This window comes from Lepidochelys kempii, chromosome 3 (assembly GCF_965140265.1).
Source record: "Lepidochelys kempii isolate rLepKem1 chromosome 3, rLepKem1.hap2, whole genome shotgun sequence".
Lineage (NCBI taxonomy): Eukaryota > Metazoa > Chordata > Testudines > Cheloniidae > Lepidochelys > Lepidochelys kempii.
Genome location: NC_133258.1, coordinates 18,053,846 through 18,075,255, shown reverse-complemented (window position 1 = coordinate 18,075,255; position 21,410 = coordinate 18,053,846). Strand labels below are relative to the sequence as shown.

At 40.7% G+C, this 21,410-nt stretch overlaps 1 protein-coding gene across 8 annotated transcripts in view; it reads right to left on the bottom strand.

The window, feature by feature from the left end:
- Positions 1 to 21,410, bottom strand: part of ATAD2B (ATPase family AAA domain containing 2B) — a 177,308-nt gene that overhangs the window by 10,578 nt on the left and 145,320 nt on the right. For all 8 annotated transcript variants that reach the window (XM_073335846.1, XM_073335847.1, XM_073335845.1 and 5 more), the window contains one exon: positions 5,223 to 5,918. In XM_073335846.1, the coding sequence (XP_073191947.1) occupies positions 5,223 to 5,918 (696 nt within the window). The remainder of the gene's footprint in view (positions 1 to 5,222; positions 5,919 to 21,410) is intronic.

Sequence of the window (21,410 nt, the reverse complement as noted above, 5' to 3'; positions counted from 1 at the left end):
ATATTGTTCATTTTAAGAACACTTTCACTTCAGATCTGACAAAATGCAAAGAAGGTACCAATGTGAGATTTCTAAAGATAGCTACAGCACTCAACCCAAGATTTAAGAATCTGAAGTGCCTTCCAAAATCTGAGAGGGACGAGGTGTGGAGCATGCTTTCAGAAATCTTAAAAGAGCAACACTTCAATGCAGAAACTACAGAACCCGAACAAAAAAGAAAATCAACCTTCTGCTGGTGGCATCTGACTCAGAAGATGAAAATGAATATGCGTCGAACCGCACTGCTTTGGATCGTTATCAAGCAGAACCCGTCATCAGCATGTAAGCATTTCCTCTGAAAAGGTGGCTGAAGCATGAAGGGACATATGAATCTTTAGAGCATCTGGCACGTAAATATCTTGGGATGCCAGCTACAACTGTGCCATGCAAACACCTGTAGTTACTTTCAGGTAACATTGTAAACAAGAAGCGGGCAGCATTATCTCCTGCAAATGTAAACAAACTTGTTTGTCTGAGTGAATGACTGAACAAGAAGTAGGACTGAGTGGACATGCAGGCTCTAAAATTTTAAATTGTTTTATTTTTGAGTGCAGTTATTTTTGTACATAATTCTACATTTGTAAATTCAACTTTCATGATAAAGAGATTGCCCTACATTATTTGTAATAGGTGAATTGAATAACTCTTTTGTTTTTTACTGTGCAAAGTATTTGTAATCAAAATAATATAAAGTGAGCACTGTATACTTTGTATTCTATATGGCAATTGAAATCAGTATTTGAAAATGTAGAAAACATCCAAAAATATTTAAATAAATGGTATTCTATTATTCTTTAATCGCGTGATTAATAGTGAGATTAATTTTTTTAAATCGTGCGATTAATCACGATTAATTTTTGTAATCACTTGACATCCCTAATTATGGCACTAAATTGATCCTAATGTTCTTTTGCAAAATGGTCAACAACAGCATTAAACTTCTGGTTATTCAGATAGTCATATTTCGATATCAGCATTTCATGATTTGCAATCCTAATCCGTAATGTGACCAAAGAGGAGCTTTTATGACCAAAATGGTCTGGACACCCTTTCTGGTCCTTGTTATATGGGGTAGCTTTAGGAATATGCTGTCTGCACCTTTCATTAACTGTGTTCAGGACCAGAGAATTTGGTGTCAGGTGTAAAAACAAAAAACTCAGGATCCCTGGCCCAAGTGTAGTATTTTTTAATTGGCACTCTTGCAGGTAGGGTGTGCTGCTGGAATTTGGCCCTTTGGTCTTGGCTGGCTCAAGGAGAGCTTCATTAAATTGGAAGTGCCACCAGTGCTGAAGCAGAAGTATGTAATACGTCCAGACGTTAGTGATGGGAATCCTGGATTTCTTCCAAGGGAATTTGAAGCGTGTTCACTATCTGCTTCAGTAGGTCCTGGAACTGCTGAAAGTCATCAGCTAATGGTGATGGTGGAAGCATTACTCCCTAATCAGGTGATGAAGAAGAGATATTTGTACGGTGAGTGACTTCCTTGTCCACCTTCGCCCCTTGCTTCACAAAGATCTCCTTTGCTGATTCAGCATGGAGGAGAGGGATGGAAGGTTCCGGAAAATGAGGTCTTTTATGCTCCTTATGAGACTGAATTGGGGACACTGAAAACTGCAGATAGTACACTGCCCATGGGTCCCAATAAGGCCAAAGAGGAGGCTCACAAGGCATGGGAGGAGGTAGCCATTACTAATGATCCCAAGTATTAACAGGCAGAGATCTTGTATCATGCCTGCCTTCCTTCCATCTGCAGAGAATAACATCTCCTTGAGCAAATACTATTATTTGAGCAAATAAACTGGAAAGCCTTGAACAGAAAGCTCTGAGTCGGACTACGAATGCTCTTCTACCTATTGTAAAGGAAGTCACAACAGTTCTTTCTGAATGGTAGAAATTGGGAAGTAGTGCGTCTCAATACAACATGCGCAGCTGATGACTTAGCAGCTCTCAGTACCGAAGGATGTTCGGAAGTCACAAGGAGGGGAGACTCATGCTCATGAGGGTACTCCTCATGAGGGAACTCCTGTGGTACTTGGAAGATGGTACAGGCATTGAAGTTGTTCTCGATGTCACTGTCCGAGGTGATGATCATGGGTCTGAGGGTACTGCAGATTCCAGTGAGGCTGCTCTCTTACTAGCATAGGCTCTGATGTCAGCCACAGTAGGAGTCTTTGATACCACACCCTTTATCAGCAAGGAATGGGACTTAGATGAAGTCCTAAAAGTGCTTCATGGTACCCAAAGTACTTGGAGCCTCAACAACACTCCTCACAGGGCCCTGAGGTCTCTGGTTCCTGAATCTTCTTTAAGAAAGAACTTTACGTTCTCCTTCACTTACCTGATCCCCCTCCTTTGTCTTTGAGCGGGAAGCACTCGGTACCGATGAAGCGATTATAGGTACCTCGCTGATGGAGAGTGTCAGAGACCAGGATCTCAATGCTGCCTTCACCTTGGAAGCTCTCGTAAACATGATCTCAATGTAGACAGGACATTAATGGAAGCAGAGGGCTCCTGTTCAGGGGGTTTCCTGTCCCCAGGTCTGAAGTCAGTCTTAAGGCTTTCTCCATCACGAACACTCTATACTTAATTACCCTGTTTTTGTGGGATCGTCCCTTAAAACAAGTGCAAATATTCCACTTGCTGGGGATATGTGAGTCTCCCAAGCAATATGCTGAAAACATTTATTGCTGACGGGAATCACTTTTCAACAAGAGAGGCACGTTTTAAAATCTGGGGAGCCTGGTATCCCAGATACAAGAAAAAAAACCTGACACCTCAGTAAGGGAAAACACACACACAAAAATTCCCCCTGAAAAGAAGGGAATAACAGTTCCAACAACTATAAAGTACTAAGAATCTTATAAACTAACTAGAGAACTAACACTATATACTACATTCTAACTCTAAAGAGAACAACAGGCACACACTAAACTATCTCTGGTCAAACGTGGTTGAGAAAAAACTTAAGGCTGTTTACCCAGGCTGCGCTACATTGCCTTGGTACAGGGCATGGAGATGTGACGGACACATGTGCAGGCTGAACAGGCAATGTTACCAAAAATCTCCAGTCAAATTTTTCCATGGGTGAAATTTTAAAAATGTAGGGAGAAGTATGGATAAATGTGGAATTCTCACAAACCTACAGTAAGTTTAAGTCACTGAAATCGTTGGTTTAATGGTGTCACGCTCCCAGACACATTTCTGCGAAAAGTAAAGATACTTTTAAATTTTTTTTCCCCACATGTAGATAGAAGATAAAACAACAACTCTGCTGGAGGTTAGACAAGTAGATGGATATATTATTTAAAGTAAAAACTTGAGAAAAAAGTTTTAAGTTTTAAAAATAAATTATACTTTGTTTTAAAGTATATTGAATCATGTAATTTACGATACCAAAAGTTTGCTGAAGCTTTGTGCATTGAGATTTTTATAAAATGCACAGGTTCCTTTTTTTAATATATAAACATGAAGGTTCAACCAATGCATAGTATTCGTCTTCACTTTCACGATGATGTATATTTTCCTAAAAGTTAATTATGTTCTTAAAAAAAACTGTACAGTTCAAAGGCACCTATGAAAAAGCTCAACTTCAAAACTGAGCCCTTAATTCCCAACAATAATTTTTAAGTCACTGCAGAAGTGGGTCTGTTATATCTCCTCTACAGAGCAACATCAAATTGTTTAACTTCTAAGGAAAGTGCAGATGCAAGACATTCTCCAAATCTCTCCACCTGATTAAACCAAATTTCTCATCTTTCCTCCCAAGCCCTCCCTTCTCCAACACTATACGTAAAATTTTAATATCTTTTGACACCAAAGCTTGAAATCTGTCATATTTGACTTTTCACTCCTCCTTCCACATCCAAGCATTTGCCAAATCCTAGTGGTTCTCTCTCTACAACATCTCCCAAAATTTACTCTTCTCTCTCTTTATAGCTACTGCTGATCCTGTCCTGCCATAGGTTATCTCTTGCCTCAACTATTCAACCCACCTCTCTTCTTAAAATACTGATTGTCGCTTTGGATTTCTTCAGTCTATACATAATTAAATTTCTAAAAGTATTTTCGACCCCTTTTACTCAGGCCACATTGCCCCCAGTTTGAGTTCCTTCACTGGCTACCACTTGCCTTCCACATCAAGTAGAAGATTGTATTCCTAACCTACAAGGCCCTCAAAAATCCACTCCTCTTGACAAATCAGCACTTTTTCCTGTTCATCTTCTCATGTACACTGCCTTGCTCAAGTTTCTAATCTACACATATTCTTCATCTCCTATCACTTATTACTGTACCTTATTCCATGCTACTCTTTATCCTTGGAAAACACTTCCAAACCTTATACACTGAGGAATAATGACACCTATCATTTAAAAACCTTTGTTAAAACTCATTTCTTTTGCAAACCCTAACACTAACCTTTTAAAGATACATTGTTCTTGTACCTATTTATGAAACAGCTAACAAAAAAGCAGGCAAGCGAATGAACAGCTTTCACCCGCCCCCAGGAAACTGTGGGCCCTAAGGGATTGTTGTTTCTCTGCTTTTATTCACCATTATCCTTCCCACCTCTTTGTTGTCCTTTCTCTACAACGTCTGTCTATCTATTGATTGATTGTAAACTGTTCCCAGCAGGGATCATCACTTGAAAAGCAACATGTATACCTCAGGCAAAAAGCTTTTGTTTCAAATTTTTTACAAATATTCTACTCTTAACCTGATTTCATCAAAATCCTTCAAATTTGCAATAAGGAAATCCTGCAAGATTATGTATGTTCTATATTTTATTGAATTAAAACCAAAACAGTGACACTGTAAATGCCTAGATCAGAAAGCACTACAAACCCACAACATACTAATGTCCCATACTAACAGTGGGAGGAATCTTTAAAAAAAGATTTTTTTCGGTATCACAAAATGTTACCTGTATATTTGCAGTTTCCCCACAGAAACCATACAAAAGCATATAGAACATTGTCAATACTAAGGTAGACTTATTTATCTAAGGAAATGTGACCAAAAATGGCATTTACTATGGCATTGTTATAAGAATATTAGATGTTCAAAATGTCCAGGCTGCAGTTCACAAAACACACTACTCACCTGCTATTGCAACAAAGTATACCCATCTACATTTACTTTTGCATTAATCTCAGTACTGGACGTACTGAAAACGTAAACCATACCTTCTTTTTCTGGTTCAATATCTTTAGTCTCAACGTCTGTGCTGCTCAGTGGTGTCTTTTCATTATTGCTGTATTGTGGTACTTCAGTATTAGACTGTTTCACCAAATCAGCTCCCTGATTTTCACCAGAAGCTTCTGTTTTTTCCTTTGGCTGATCTTCAGACACAGCTTTTTGCTCATTACGAGACAAATCACTGTCACATACTGAAACATTAACTGGTTCTGCTTTACCATTCTGACATTCTGGAACAGCTATCCCCTCTAAGCTGTGTGCCTCACCGTTCACACAGTCCCACTTAGATGGAGACTCCTTCCTTGATTCCTTTTCAGCATTCACAGTAAGACAGTCATTTACTAACAGGGATTCATTTGAACTCTCTTCTTCTGTTGATGCAAAACTGTTTTCTTTCCCTACTGTCCCATTGTTAAGTCTCTGCTCTGCATCTATATCCATGATATCACAAGAGGACTCATCATTTGTCATAGACAGATCTCCCATTTCCTCTCCATTCTCCTCAATGCAGTCTGTGCTGATTTCTAGCTCCCCATTCTCCAGCAGCTTCCTGCCATCCCCATGATTTTCATCATCAGCAAATTTTGCATCATCTTCATCTTTCTTCAAATTGTTGACTTTTCTCTTTTTAATAATGCCTTTACCCCACTGCGAACGTCGTCTTGATTTCCTCCTTATTCGAACTGAATTGGAAGAGACAGAAAAACATGTCACTTTTAAATGCACACACATCTGCAACACATGCATCAGGATAATTGACTACAAACTAACAAAAAGAAAAGAAGTACTTGTGGCACCTTAGAGACTAACAAATTTATTTGCCCATAAGCTTTTGTGATGAGCTACAAAAGCTTATGCTCATACAAATTTGTTAGTCTCTAAGGTGCCACAAGTACTCCTTTTCTTTTTGCGAATACAGACTAACACAGCTGTTACTCTGATACATACTAACAGACACCCACCATTCCCAAACTTTCCATGGGGGGGAGGGGTTCAAATTAGCATTGAGCTAATTCTGCTCCCACTGAAATCAACAGAAAATGAACTCCCACTGGCTTCAATGAGAGCAGAGTCAGGCCAATGCCGATCACTTCTGAAAGTTCCACCCATCGTGGATATTTTACACTAACCAAGTATGCAGGAAGCACTGATTAAATTAATTGGTAAGGCCACTCCTTTTTCCTTCATCACATTCTTCATGAAAACCCACTTCTATTTAGACCACTAAATATCAGACAGATAATTATAGCTGTGTGATGAAGAATTTGAGGAAAGCCAATTTTTACTCCACTTTTTTTTTTTAAACTCTTTCAGATGACTTGGAACTATTATGTTGTGCAAGAATTAAGCTGCATAACCTCATGACCTTAGTTTCATTACCCTTGTCCTCCTCCCTCCTACTGTATACTTTGTTTCAACTTAGATTATATACTGTCTGGGATGGGGCAGTGTCTTCTAAGTGTGTATGTACACTGTGTCTAGGACAATGGGACCCCAATCTCGAAAAGGGTTTTTGCTGATTTTCCTAATAGAAACTTCAAACAATAGCTCAGGAAGAGTATTCACCTGTAATGTTGAATTTCAGTGTTCCTTGTAAGAGCACAGATGATGAGAAAAAGTGTATTTTAGTAGACTGAGCAAAGACTGGCAGATGGGAACTCCTGGATTCCAATTCCTGCTCTGATACAGATTACTTATGCTCTTTGGCAAGTTATAACCACTTTGCAAAAGATTTTCCACCTAAAAATGGGGGCTGCTACACTTAAAGTTGTCACGTTGTTTTTTCTGGAGAGATACTGCCAGCACAAATCAGTATTAAGGGGAAGCTCTCTCAAAGTGACAGTCTTTCAAAATGAAAAAAACTAAGTCCATTAACTATACCTACCCACCTCACTGGGTCAGTTATGAAAATCAGTGTTCACAAAGTTGCTCTGAAGATGCTAGTACCATGTGAGTGCTGCACATTAAATGACAAGAGCTCAGAGAAACATAACTAAATGTAATGTTGTGAATGCCTTCCCTGAAAGTGCCACTTAATCTGATAATTTAACTAGTTTCAAGACTTTACTAACTACAACATTAACAAAAAATGTCATTAACTTTTTAGTTTAAAAAGTTCTTAAAAGCACACATTCACCTTGAAAAATCATAATTCTACCTGAAAAGTATATACATACTATTGTTACGAGTAACCTCTAAGAATACTAGAGCTGAAAGAGTTCTGAGAAATTTTTGTTTTCTCCCAGCTTAGTTTGTGTATTCAACAGCACTTTCTACACAGTCAGTTTCTCTGTATTGTTAATGATCAGCTGCATTTGTATCATGCACAACTTTGCTGGAGCTCATATACACTTCTCCAGGTTCTGCAAGAAGGCCTTCACCAATTTTTCTGTCAAGGTCCAAATTCATTGGTCAAGGTATAGTCAAGGACCAGACTCCAGAGAAAATAAAAAAAAAAAAAAGTAGTAGTAGTAAATAAAAAGATTTCAGAGTCCATTTAAAAGATATTCAATAGAACTGGATCCATGACAGATCCCTGCGGGACCCCACTCAATATGCTCTTCCACCTCTATTGCAAACCATTGTTAACGACTCTCTGAATACAGTTTTCCAGCAAGTTGTACACCCACCTTATAGTAGGTTCCTCTAGATCAGTGGTTCTCAACCAGGGATCAGGGGCCCCCGTAGGGGGCCGCAAGCAGGTTTCAGAGGGTCCGCCACGCAGGACCAGTGTTAGACTCGCTGGGACCCAAGGCAGAGAGCCAAAGCCTCACCGCATAGGCCTGAAGCCCAGGGCCCAGAGCCCTGTCACCTGGGGCTGAAGCCGAAGCCTCAGCAATGTAGCTTTGTGGGGGCCCCTGTGGCATGGGATCCCAGACAATTGCCCTGGCTTTTATATGCAGAAAAACAGTTGTAGCACAGGTGGGCCATGCAGTTTTTATAGCACGTTGGGGTAGGCCTCAGAAAGAAAAATTTGAGAACCCTGATCTAGGGTATATTTCTCTAGTTTATGAGACACTCATGTGAGACTGTACCAAAAGCCTTACTAAGGTGGAGATATGAGACATCTACTTCGTCTTCTCATCCACAAGGCTTGTTACCTTGTCAAAGAAGGATATTAGGTTGGTTTAACAGGATTTGTTCTTGACAAATCCATGCTGACTGTTATTTATTACCTAATTTTCTTCTAGGTGCTTACAAATTGATTGTTTGATTATTTTCTTCATAATCTTTCTGGGCATCCAAATTAAGCTGATTGGTCTATAATTCCCTGAATTGTCTTTACTCACCTTTTTATAGATAAATACCATAAATACTTTTCCTTGACTTTAGCAAAGCTTTTGACACGGTCTCCCACAGTATTCTTGCCAGCAAGTTAAAGAAGTATGGGCTGGATGAATGGATTATAAGGTGGATAGAAAGTTGGCTAGATTGTCGGGCTCAACGGGTCATGATCAATGGCTCCATGTCTAGTTGGCAGCTGGTATCAAGTGGAGTGCCCCAAGGGTCCGTCCTCAGGCCGGTTTTGTTCAATATCTTCATAAATGATCTGGAGGATGGTGTGGATTACACTCTCAGCAAGTTTGCAGATGACACTAAACTGGGAGGAGAGGTAGAAACACTGGAGGGTAGGGATAGGATACAGAGGGACCTGGACAAATTAGAGGATTGGGCCAAAAGAAATCTGATGAGGTTCAACAAGGACAAGTGCAGAATCCTGCACTTAGGAAGGAAGAATCCCATGCACCGCTACAGACTAGGGACCGAATAGCTAGGCAGCAGTTCTGCAGAAAAGGACATAGGGGTTACAGTGGACAAGAAGCTGGATATGAGTCAACAGTGTGTCCTTGTTGCCAAGAAGGCTAACGGCATTTTGGGAGGTATAAGTAGGAGCGTTGCCAGCAGATCGAGGGACGTAATTGTTTCCCTCTATTCGACATTGGTGAGGCCTCATCTGGAGTACTGTGTCCTGTTTTGGGCCCCACACTACAAGAAGGATGTGGAAAAATTGGAAAGCGTTCAGCAGAGGGCAACAAACATGATTAGGGGACTGGAACACATGACTTATGAGGAGAGGCTGAGGGAACTGGGATTGTTTAGTCTGCGGAAGAGAAGAATGAGGGGGGATTTGATAGCTGCTTTCAACTACCTGAAAGGGGGTTCCAAAAAGAGGATGGATCTAGACTGTTCTCAGTGGTAGCTGATGACAGAACAAGGAGTAATGGTCTCAAGTTGCAGTGGGGGAGGTTTAGGTTGGATATTAGGACAAACTTTTTCACTAGGAGGGTGGTGAAGCACTGGAATGCGTTACCTAGGGAGGTGGTGGAATCTCCTTCCTTTGAAGTTTTTAAGATCAGACTTGAGAAAGCCCTGGCTGGGATGATTTAGTTGGGGATTGGTCCTGCTTTGAGCAGGGGGTTGGACTAGATGACCTCCTGAGGTGCCTTCCAACCCTGATATTCTATGATTCTATGATATTTGCCCTTTTCCAGTACTGGGATACCTCTCCCATCTTTCATAAATTCTCAGATAATTGCTAATGGCTCAGAGATCTCTTCAGCCAGTTTCTTAAATATTCTAGGATGCATTTCATCAGACCTTGCTGACTTGAAGACATCTAACTTGTGAACGTAATTCTTTACAATTTCTTTTCCTATTTTAGCATCAGATCCCACCCCTTTTATACTTATGGCTCATTATGTTAGTCCAATCACTGCTAATTTTTTTGGTGAAAACTGAAGCAAAAAAAGACATTTAATACTTCAGACATTGCTGCATTTTCTGTTACTGCCTTTCCCTCCAATTACTGAATGAGGTCTACCCTGTCCATGGTTTTCCTCTTGCTTCTCATGTATCTGTTAAAATGCTTTCTTGTTCCCCTTCACGTTCATAGCTAGTTTAACTTTATTTTGTGCCTTGCTCTTTCTAATTTTGTCCCTGCATGCCTGTGTTATTTTTTTTATATTCATCCCTTCGTAATTTGACCTAATTTCCACTTCTTGTGTGATTCTTTTTTGAATTTCAGATCACTGAAGATCTCCTGGTTAAGCCAGGGTGACCTCTTACCATACTTCCTATCTCTCATATTCATTGGGATAGTTTGCTTTGTGTCCTTAATAATTTATCTTCTAAAAAAACCCTGCCAACTCTCCTTTCCGTTAGGCTTGCTTCCCACAGGATCTTACCTACCAATTCTCTGAGTTTGCTGAAGTCTGCCTTCTTGAAATCCATTGTTTTTATTCTGTTTTCCCTCCTCCCATTCCTTAGAATCATGAACTCGTGATCACTTTTACCCAAGTTGCCTTCCACTTTCAAACTCTCAACCAGTGCCTCCCTATTTGTCAAAATGAAGTCTAGAACAGCTCCTCCCCCTAGACGCTTTCTCTAATGTCTGAAATAAAAAATTGTCCCAATGCACTTCAAGAACTTGCTGGGTAATCTGTGACCTGCTGTATTATTTTCCCAACAGATCTCTGGGTAGTTCAAGTCCCCATCACCCCCAAGACCTATGCTTTATATGATTTTGTTACCTGTTTAAAAAAGCCTCATCCACCTCTTATTCCTCATTAGGTGGTCTATAATAGACCCCTACCATGACATCACCTTTGTTTTTTTACTCCTTTTATCCTTACCCAAAGACTTTCAACAAATCTGTCTCCAATTTCCATCTCAACATCAAGGTAAGACCTCCTTCCTTTTTTCCTTGCCTGTCCTTCCTGAGCAAGCTGTACCCTTCTATACAAATATTCCAGTCATTCCTCCTCACTAGCCAGTTTGTATCCAAAGATACTCTTCCCTTACTCAGCAGGTGAACCCGATCTCTGCTCCACAGTCCTTTTCCCCCAGAACAGCACCCCACGGTCAAGGAAGCCAATGCCCTCCTGGTGACACCATCTGAACAGCCACGCATTAACCTCTAGGATGCATTAGTCTCTGCCTGGACCCCTACCTGTGACCAGAAGGATCAAACAGAACATCACCTGCACCCCCAATTACTTCACCTTTACACCTGGAGCCTGACAGTCACTTCTGATCTGCTCAGGACATACCTTGCAGTATCATTAGTGCCTAAGTGGATCCATGGGGTAGTAGACAGAGGGCTGAATGATTCTTGACAATCCCTCTGTAGCATCTCAGATACGGGCCCCTGGCAGGCAGCATACCTTCCGGGATGCCATGTCAGGGTGACAGAAGGGTGCCTCTGACCCCTTGGGGGTACACAGCTTAGAGTCATAGAATCATAGAATATCAGGGTTGGAAGGGACCTCAGGAGGTCATCTAGTCCAACTCCCTGCTCAAAGCAGGACCAATCCCAAACTAAATCATCCCAGCCAGGGCTTTCTCAAGTCTGACCTTAAAAACTTCAAAAGGAAGGAGATTCCACCACCTCCCTAGGTAACGCATTCCAGTGCTTCACCACCCTCCTAGTGAAAAAGTTTGTCCTAATATCCAACCTAAACCTCCCCCACTGCAACTTGAGACCATTACTCCTTGTTCTGTCATCAGCTACCACTGAGAACAGTCTAGATCCATCCTCTTTTTGGAACCCCCTTTCAGGTAGTTGAAAGCAGCTATCAAATCCCCCCTCATTCTTCTCTTCCGCAGACTAAACAATCCCAGTTCCCTCAGCCTCTCCTCATAAGTCATGTGTTCCAGTCCCCTAATCATGTTTGTTGCCCTCTGCTGAACGCTTTCCAATTTTTCCACATCCTTCTTGTAGTGTGGGGCCCAAAACGGGACACAGTACTCCAGATGAGGCCTCACCAATGTCGAATAGAGGGAAACAATTACGTCCCTCGATCTGCTGGCAACGCTCCTACTTATACCTCCCAAAATGCCGTTAGCCTTCTTGGCAACAAGGACACACTGTTGACTCATATCCAGCTTCTTGTCCACTGTAACCCCTATGTCCTTTTCTGCAGAACTGCTGCCTAGCCATTCGGTCCCTAGTCTGTAGCGGTGCATGGGATTCTTCCTTCCTAAGTGCAGGATTCTGCACTTGTCCTTGTTGAACCTCATCAGATTTCTTTTGGCCCAATCCTCTAATTTGTCCAGGTCCCTCTGTATCCTATCCCTACCCTCCAGTGTTTCTACCTCTCCTCCCAGTTTAGTGTCATCTGCAAACTTGCTGAGGGTGCAATCCACACCATCCTCCAGATCATTTATGAAGATACTGAACAAAACCGGCCTGAGGACGGACCCTTGGGGCACTCCGCTTGATACCAGCTGCCAACTAGACATGGAGCCATTGATCATGACCCGTTGAGCCCGACAATCTAGCCAACTTTCTATCCACCTTATAATCCATTAATCCAGCCCATACTTCTTTAACTTGCTGGCAAGAATACTGTGGGAGACCGTGTCAAAAGCTTTGCTAAAGTCAAGGAACACGTCCACCGCTTTCCCCCCATCCACAGAGCCAGTTATCTCGTCATAGAAAGCAAGTAGATTAGTCAGGCATGACTTGCCCTTGGTGAATCCATGCTGACTGTTCCTGATCACTTTCCTCTCCTCTAAGTGCTTCAGAATTGATTCCTTGAGAACATGCTCCATGATTTTTCCAGGGACTGAGGTGAGGCTGACTGGCCTGTAGTTCTCAGGATCCTCCTCCTTCCCTTTTTTAAAGATGGGCACTACATTAGCCTTTTTCCAGTCGTCCGGGACTTCCCCAGATCGCCATGAGTTTTCAAAGATAATGGCCAACGGCTCTGCAATCACATCCGCCAACTCCTTTAGCACTCTCGGATGTAGCGCATCCAGCCCCAGGGACTTGTGCTCGTCCAGCTTTTCTAAATAGCTTCTCCTCCTCCATCTTTGCAGGCAATTCCTCATCCCTTGTTGCCAGGTTAGAATAACTGTTTTTCATCACTATGATAAGTAGGTTGGGAGCAGGGATGGAGCACTGCCTGCTGCCTGAAGTAACCAGCAGCCAGTGTCCTCCCTGTGACAGAGCCATATCCTCCTACCCCGGTGATGAGACAGCTGTCTTCTCTAGCTAGATAGTTTCCTCAGCCTTGGCAGTCTCCATATGAATATTCTCAATGAATTCCTTGTGTGCATGGATGCTCTTCAGCCTACCCACCACCTCCTCTACCTCTCCCCACCTGCTTCCTTACAGATTTCACCCACAGGCACCTTTCACATTGGACGATTTCCTCAGCTTGGTTTTCTATAAAAGTGAAATGCAGGCCACTGTCCAGATTCTGGTGTGGATTTGTAGACTGAGGCATCCATGGCCCAGGTCTTTGTCTGGACACAGGTGCAGGTGGAGGAGACAGGAGCAGCATTGACACTGGCAATGTGGCCTTTCCTAATCACAGCAATTATATTGCGACTCCCTCCAACAAACTCCTGTTTGCTAGTTCCTCTTGGTCATTTAGCCTCTGGCTTTTAAAACCTTCTCTCCTATGTCAGCCCAACCCCATCGTCAGTCACACCGGGGAAGAGTGATCTCAAGGCTGACTAAAGCTGATCAAAAATGATCAAGGGAACAAAGTCTCAAACAGTCCCTAAACACAGAATCCCGACTGACACCGTAACTTTAAGTAACCCAAAAGAGAAAGAAAAACAACAAACCACCAAACAAGCTCACTCACCTCAAGATTAAGAAAGAAGATTGAAGGGGGACATGGTAATAGTCTTCAAGTATACAAAAGGCTGTTATAAAGAAAAGGGTGATAAATTGTTCTCCTTAACCACTGAGAACAGGAGAAGTAATGGGCTTAAATTGCAACAAGAGAGATTTAGGTTTGACATTATGAAAAACTTCCAATGTTTAACTACCCTTACAGTTAGAAACAAATTACCTAGGGAGGTTGTGAAATCTTCATGATTTGAGAAACCATTCTTGAGAACCTCCAAACACCTGACAGGGATGATACAGATACTACTTAGTCCTGCCTCAGTGCCAGGGACTGGAATAGATGACCTGTCAAGGTCCCTTGAAGTGCTACATTTCTATGATTCTACCCATCAGCCCCACTCTCTCCATCACCAATTACTCCACCTAAGTGAGCAAGGGAATGGGTATCTAAACAATTGCACACCTATTAAAAAAAAAACTGTTTCCTTTTATGCATAGGAAGAAGCTTGATGTTCTCATAATTTTCATTCAAAATTCTTCAAACTGATACTGAAGTTCAAAAAGCTCCAGAAAAGTGCACTGGGTGGGTGATGATGGTAAATTACTTTGAAGATTAAAATAAAATATATTATATTCATATTAATGCATGTGCATGTGTTACAATACACACACACACACGGAGTCTTGCCTCTGCTTTATTAACAAATTGTTCTCAACCCAACAATTAAGGTTATTTTTGTCTATGTTTCATGCAAGAGAAAATTCAGTCATCATTCAGTTCACAGATGTGTGTTTCCATTTTATTCTACAAACTTCTAATGAAATGAATGGGCAACATGCATGACAAGACATAACATATGAAAAAAAATTCTATTAGCTTTGTGTGATGACAACTTATTGTACAGGAGACAACCTAGTGTGGAAAAATATTCGCTTTTATTACAAATATATGGACCTTAAGGTCCTACAAAGATGATCTGTAGAAATATAATAGCTTACGCTTACACAGCACCTTTACAAATACACTATACACACTAAGAACAACATCATGCATCACTGAAATGTAGCAAGATGTAGATTGGGAAAATCAACTGTCCCTTAGTTACTTCACCAACACAAAATCCAGGTGTTACAAGATTCCATAGTAGTGGGAAATGAGGGCAGGTCATTGAATCTCTATGGACAACAAATCTAGAAGAAACACATTCACTGTAAGGTAAGTAACCATATCTTTGAGTGCTTGTCCATATATATTTATATATTCCATTGTTGGTAACTCACAAGCAGTGACCTAAGAGTCTGGCCGAACAATGATTGTACGACAGTCCTGCCAATGTGTACATCAGATATTGATGTTGTTACTATGGAATAATGTTAGATAAATGTATACTCTGAACTCCAGGTAACTGCCCTACATATCTCTACTATTAAAACTTTTCTCAAAAATGCTACAAGGGCTGCTTGAACTCTCACGGAGTGGACTGTAACCCTCAATGGTAGATCTAAATTGGCTATTTCATAGCACAACTTAATGCATTCAGAAATCCACTAGAAAATGTCTGTGTTGATATAACCTGTCCTTTCACCCTATATCCATAAGATACAAACAATCTAGGGCACATCCTAAATGGTCTAGACAGGTAGAAGGAAGGTGCCCTAATTACATTTAAGTTATGAAGTTTAGCTTCCTCCTTGTATTTGTTGGAACATGGATGTGGGAAAGAAAACAGGCAGATATATTATTTGATTGAGATGGAAATTACAGACTATCTTAGGCAGGAACTTCAAGTGAGGTCTCAAGGGCACCCTATCTTTATGAAATACCATGTATGGAAGTCCTGTAACAAGTGCTTGTATCTCCTCAGCTTCTAGAAGATGTCTTTGCTACAAAAAAGGCTGCTTTGATGGATAAATTAAACGGGGAACATGTAGCTAGTAGCTCAACAGTTGGACCCATCATCAACCAGTCAGTACAATGTTGAGATCCCAAGGAGAAGACCCCGAATATAGCTAGATAAGGCACTTCATGAACCTAGCTACTGTAGAGTGTGAGGTCAAATATTCCTGAATTGGCAGATGGACCCTTAAGGAGCTCACAGATAGTCCAGAGATTCTTACCAATAGAAGGTATTCTGATATTTCAAGAATCTGAGCCTGACAAAGAGATAACTGATGGTGGTGTGCCTAGACTGCAAATTTCTTCCACTTAGAGTAATCAAGCCTCATAGAGTCCTCTTTACAGTACATAAGAATATTCTGTAGCTCAGATGAACAGGTCATCTCCACAGATCTTAAGCAGACAGCATCCATGCCATGAGGTACAGGAAAGGTGGACCCAAACGGAGAATCTGCAGCGTCTTTGGGATACCACACTGGGGTGAAGAGGCAACTGGATTGGAGGTTGAACAGAGAGATTCACGGAGATTTTGAACTAAACAACCCTGGCTTGCCTAGTGCTATCATGATCATTCTGGTTGAGTCCTGCCTGAGTGTTCTGAAAACTATCAAGATTAGAACAATGGAATCTGATGGTAATCATATATTAGACTCAGGAACCAGGGGATCAGGAATGTGTTGGATGCAAATCCTTGACTCTGCCCTGCTCTGGAACAGAACTTGTGACTAGTTTTTTCTCTTTGATTGTGTTCCAGGTCTATGTCTGTTTGACCACGCCTGATGAATGTATCTTGAATAATGGTATCTTTTACTGACCACTCATGGTTATTTTTAAATTGTCTGCTTCAATACCGCTGACGTGCTCAGCACCGAAGGAGATATCCTTTACTACCAATAGTATCAGTGAGTCTGAAAAAACTATAAGGTCTCAACACAGTGTAGGATTTCAATATGGAGTACGCCAGTATTGTAGGCGGGTGAACAGAAAGTGTTGGTACCGGGGCCTCAGTGACAAGAGGTTGGAACCAAGTAATTTCTGAAGTACTAATGATCTGCATATGCAGACAAGCCAGCGGGAATAATTTTTGAGGATGAGTGCTCAGGATTTTCATCCAGGGTCTGAAGAGGAATGCACTGGCCTCTTCAAAAAGAGCAACTTCAGGTGAGACTCTAGCCTTCAGTTCTCTAAGAACAATTTACAAATGGCACATCACTGAGACACAATAAGCATTTTGCGTACCCATTTCTAAGAGGCATTAGTGTCTCGAGTAAAGGGCAGTTCTAAAGCCGGAGATTTGTGTTCCATCATGACTGGCCCCGGTCCTGGTAAAATTTCAGACAAAGAAGAAAAAGTTTCTTCTTCTTCTTAGATATCAAAGGTTACTCCTAATGGCTAAGTACCTATCTATTTACAATATAATTGACAGACTCCACAGTGGGCAAGAAGCTTGGACACTGCAAGTTCCAACTCGTAGCCACAGGCAAGCAGTGATAAGCAACTGAGGAACGGCTGGGGATAGCCCAAACCCTATATGCTCTTGGGTGGGAGACACAAGGACATTCAGTGCACAGGTGCAACCCCAATGAACAATGCTGGCCAAAACAATCTGAACTTGAGTACACAGGGGGCATACTGACCAAAAGAGGAATATATATATGGACAAGCATTCAAAAGATGAACCTGACTTCTCTTACTCAAGAAGGGAGACACGAATATGTAATCCTTTCATCATTTAGCATAAACCTTCTCCCATTCCAATCATTATATAGCATTACAATAGTTAATTTTGGGATAGGGCAGACACACAAAAATTAAAAAGAAAAATTATGCCAATTAAAAGAAAATGAAAACAGATTAACTTCATCTGTGGAGTCCAGCTATATACAGTCAATCTATATGGTCCAGAGCCTTTGTACCCCTGTTGAGCATCTATATAAGTGGTAGCTATTACAGGTGTTGACATGACTGGCCAATTCAGTTGGCTCTTCAGGCCCACTGACTACCACCCTTCATGTAACAATAAAGTGAGGTAATTATGAACAACTGCAAAGCTCCGTAGGTCATATGCCATTCCAGAAGTATTAACTTAAGTACAGCCTTTTACTTTAAGTTTATTTAAAAAATCCAGACAGATGTTTCACATCATTGGCCAGAAGAGAATGTTGTGAAGTCTTTTCATTGCAAGATTGGTTTCTATGTCAAAAGGAGAAATTAAAATTAATGAAACACAGAACCAAAGAACATGGCTCAGAAAATAAAGCACACAAAAGAAAAAGGTGGAAAACAAAACTACAGGTAGAAAGTCAAAAAACATTCTGTAACAATGTACAGCAACCTTTAGCCCAATACTTTACACAATCTAATGCATAATCATCACATACTTTGTTTACCGTCTTCTTGTACTAATACCTGCAGTGTTCATGGTCAAATTGATGATTTGAGTATAAACCTTGTGAACTCAGAAAAACTCATTTGCAAGAGAAAAGGCTTTTCCTCAGTAGTCCCCTTGCGGGCCTGACGTAAATGTAACATGGCTGGTGATCAGAATGTTTACAGACATATGAAGACTTCTCATACAAAGAGAGGCTGAACACGTTGGAATTATTTGAGTTAGGGATGAGACAAATATGAAGTGTGTTGAGAGAGAAGTGTACAAAAGAAAAAAATACAGAAAAAGTCATTCAGGAGCTCCCACTGGCTCTATCATAACACAAAACAAAAAGATTCAATTTAACTGAAAGGCAGCATATTTAAAAAGAACAAAACATTATTTTTACGCAATCCATAATTAGCCTATGGGACTTACTGCTACCGGATATTGAGAACAAGAGTTTAATGGGATTAAAAAAGCAACTAGAGAGTCAAGAGTAACAAAAACTTCCATAGTTTCGTTACATAGGATTTTTTCTTTTTTTTTAAATTAGAAGCTATAAAAGCCTAATTTTTAAAGTCTTAGAAAGGCATTAACTAAAATAGTTAAGAAGTTTGCCTCAAAAATCAGCAATATATGATTGTGAACTGTGGGATTTCTTGCACCTTCCTGTGAAACATCTGTTTCTAGCTCATGTCAGAGACATGAAATTGCTTTAAATGGAACACTGCTCTGATCCAGCATGGCAATTCTTGTATGTTCCTAATACAAAACTATGTATGGTATAGTCGTGATCTACAGTAGTTGTCTGACCTCAGGCTAGAAAAACAGGGACTCCTGAGTTCTAATTTCAGGTAGTAACTCCATCTGCAGCCACCGCTCAAACACTCAATGTCAATAATACTTCCCTTTACCTCATTATAAGATTGTTCTGAGGATTAATTAGTGTGTGTAACTCACTTTGAAGATGACAATTTTTTTAATGTTTTAAAAAGTTTCCTTTAAAGTTCAGGAGGCTTGTCAACTAAACCACCCTCTTAAAAGGCTGCATCATCTATTATTTGAAATGAAGCAATATAGCAGAGGCCTGTATGGCTGGGTCTACACTTCTTGCCCACAATTTTTTTTTACCTTTGTTATGTTATCATCACTGCAGTTCCATCAGAAGCAGCAACACTTGAAACACTAGCCTGACAAGGCATCAGCAGCTACCAGCATTTAAATCAGTGTCAGTCATCTTAACCCTTCAGTTCTAGGTGACAGTTAAAATGCCATCAGACACAGGTGCTGAAATTCCAGAATAAACAGTGCAGATTTTGGTCACAAATGCAGAAACTGGTTAAAATTGTCAAAAAATATTAGGCAGCCAGTGTTTCCGCTCCTCCCTCAGGATCTCTCACTTGTTTTAGAGTCGCTAGTCAATATTAGTTAACATCTGCTAAGCATTCAGAAGTCATCTCAAAGAGAAGGGAAAGGAAACTGAATAAATGGAATTTGCGTGGAGGGAGTGAGAATGAAAAAAGAGGATGAGTAATGGAAAGAGAATTTTTTTCTTTTTAACATTGCTATAGAAAAATTGTCACCATCCCCCCCAAAAAGTAGCAGAGCTTTCTTTATCCTTCCACCAGAGGGTTAACAGGCATCAAAACTTAGGTCATTTGCAAATACTGGTGAAGACTAATCTATCCTAAGCCACAGCTTTTACTTAAATACACTAAACATTGGTTTTATTCAGGAAGTATGTCTCCCCCCGCCCCCCCCCCCGGTCATTTCCTTGGTTGGTCTCAGCAACAGACAGCTTCACAGACAGTCTGGCTTACTCTAGTAGGATAAAGTCAGTAATATGTTTCTCCTATTATTTTTACTTGCTGTAAAATAAATTTTAATTTGAAGTTTGGAATTTAATTCTATTTTTAATACTTCACTAGCTTTAAAATAAATCTACAAGAATTCTCCTTTCTGCAATTGTCAAACACAGATGAGACATTTGGAGCACCTCTCACTCCACATAACAAGTTGTGCAGGTTCCTATGCAAGCAGAACAGCACTTGGTCAGTCCACTCCACCAATTTAATACAGTACTATTGAATACAGCAAAAAAAGCAAATCTTCCCCACAGGGACCATCTGGATGTAACACTGAAGCATCTGACTGTGAGACAGCAAAATAACGTGCTACACGCTCCATCTACTGGCACGACACAGCAATATGAACTAAGTTTTATTACAGCAACTTTGCAATAGTTAAAGGGGCACTTCTAGCTGTTGTAGCCTCCAAAACGTATATTTTAAACTGCTTCAGCAATGACTAATTTACCAGCTACCCGGGACAAGACACACCACCAGCACTGTCTCATCCACTTCTCTCTCTCTCTCTCTCTCACACACACACGCCCCTCTGTCACTCATGTCATACCACTGTAAACCCCACTCACCCTTCATTCACGTCACTGGTGTGTTCCCACAAAACTTACATGCAAGTTACATCAGTGTCACCTCCACATAGGGCAAACTTAGATGCCATGGTGGTAAAACACCCCTGAGTCCACCCCTGAGCCCTGTCTACACTACATCTTTCCTTATTGCTATCACTGGTGGATCTGATGAATTATAGGTTCCCTATTTTGCCAGGGTACGTGGGGCGTACACAAAGCTATTTTTAGCAAATATTCCCCAGTGGTACTACCAGATTTAGTGTACATAATTGTAAAAACATTGAAAGCTGCCAAAGCCTAGGACTAGGGTGACCAGATGTCCTAATTTTATAGGGACAGTCCCGATTTTAGGGGCTATTACCCTCCACCACCCCCTTCTCTGATTTTTACACTTGCTATCTGGGCACCCTACCTAGGACAGCCACCAGTGTAATTGAACTAGCGATAACAAACTGTGTTGGGATTTTATATTTTTGGTATTTATTTTAAATTAATTTTAATCCGACACTACATGGCCTATTTGCTCGCCAGGACCTCAGAATTGCTATAGCTTCATTTTATAATTGCAATCTCTACCAATTTCTTTTATATATTTAGTAAACACTGGGTTTTGTCTGTATAGACAGCAGAGCTCTAACAGCTTTGGAAAATGATGCAGAACTTAATACCAAAGAAAAGGCAAGATATACCCCTCAAAAGTACCAGTAAAAGAAGATTCTGACCCTACACAAATATTTTACGCACAAAAATGAAAAGTCTACCCCGCACTTAAATTATTGCTTAAGAAATCTGACTGACAGTAAAAAAGAAAAATATCTCAGAGGCCTGACTGTAAGAATGATCCATGTTTTCAAGGTAACATGAAGTAGAATTAACTATCAACTCAAAG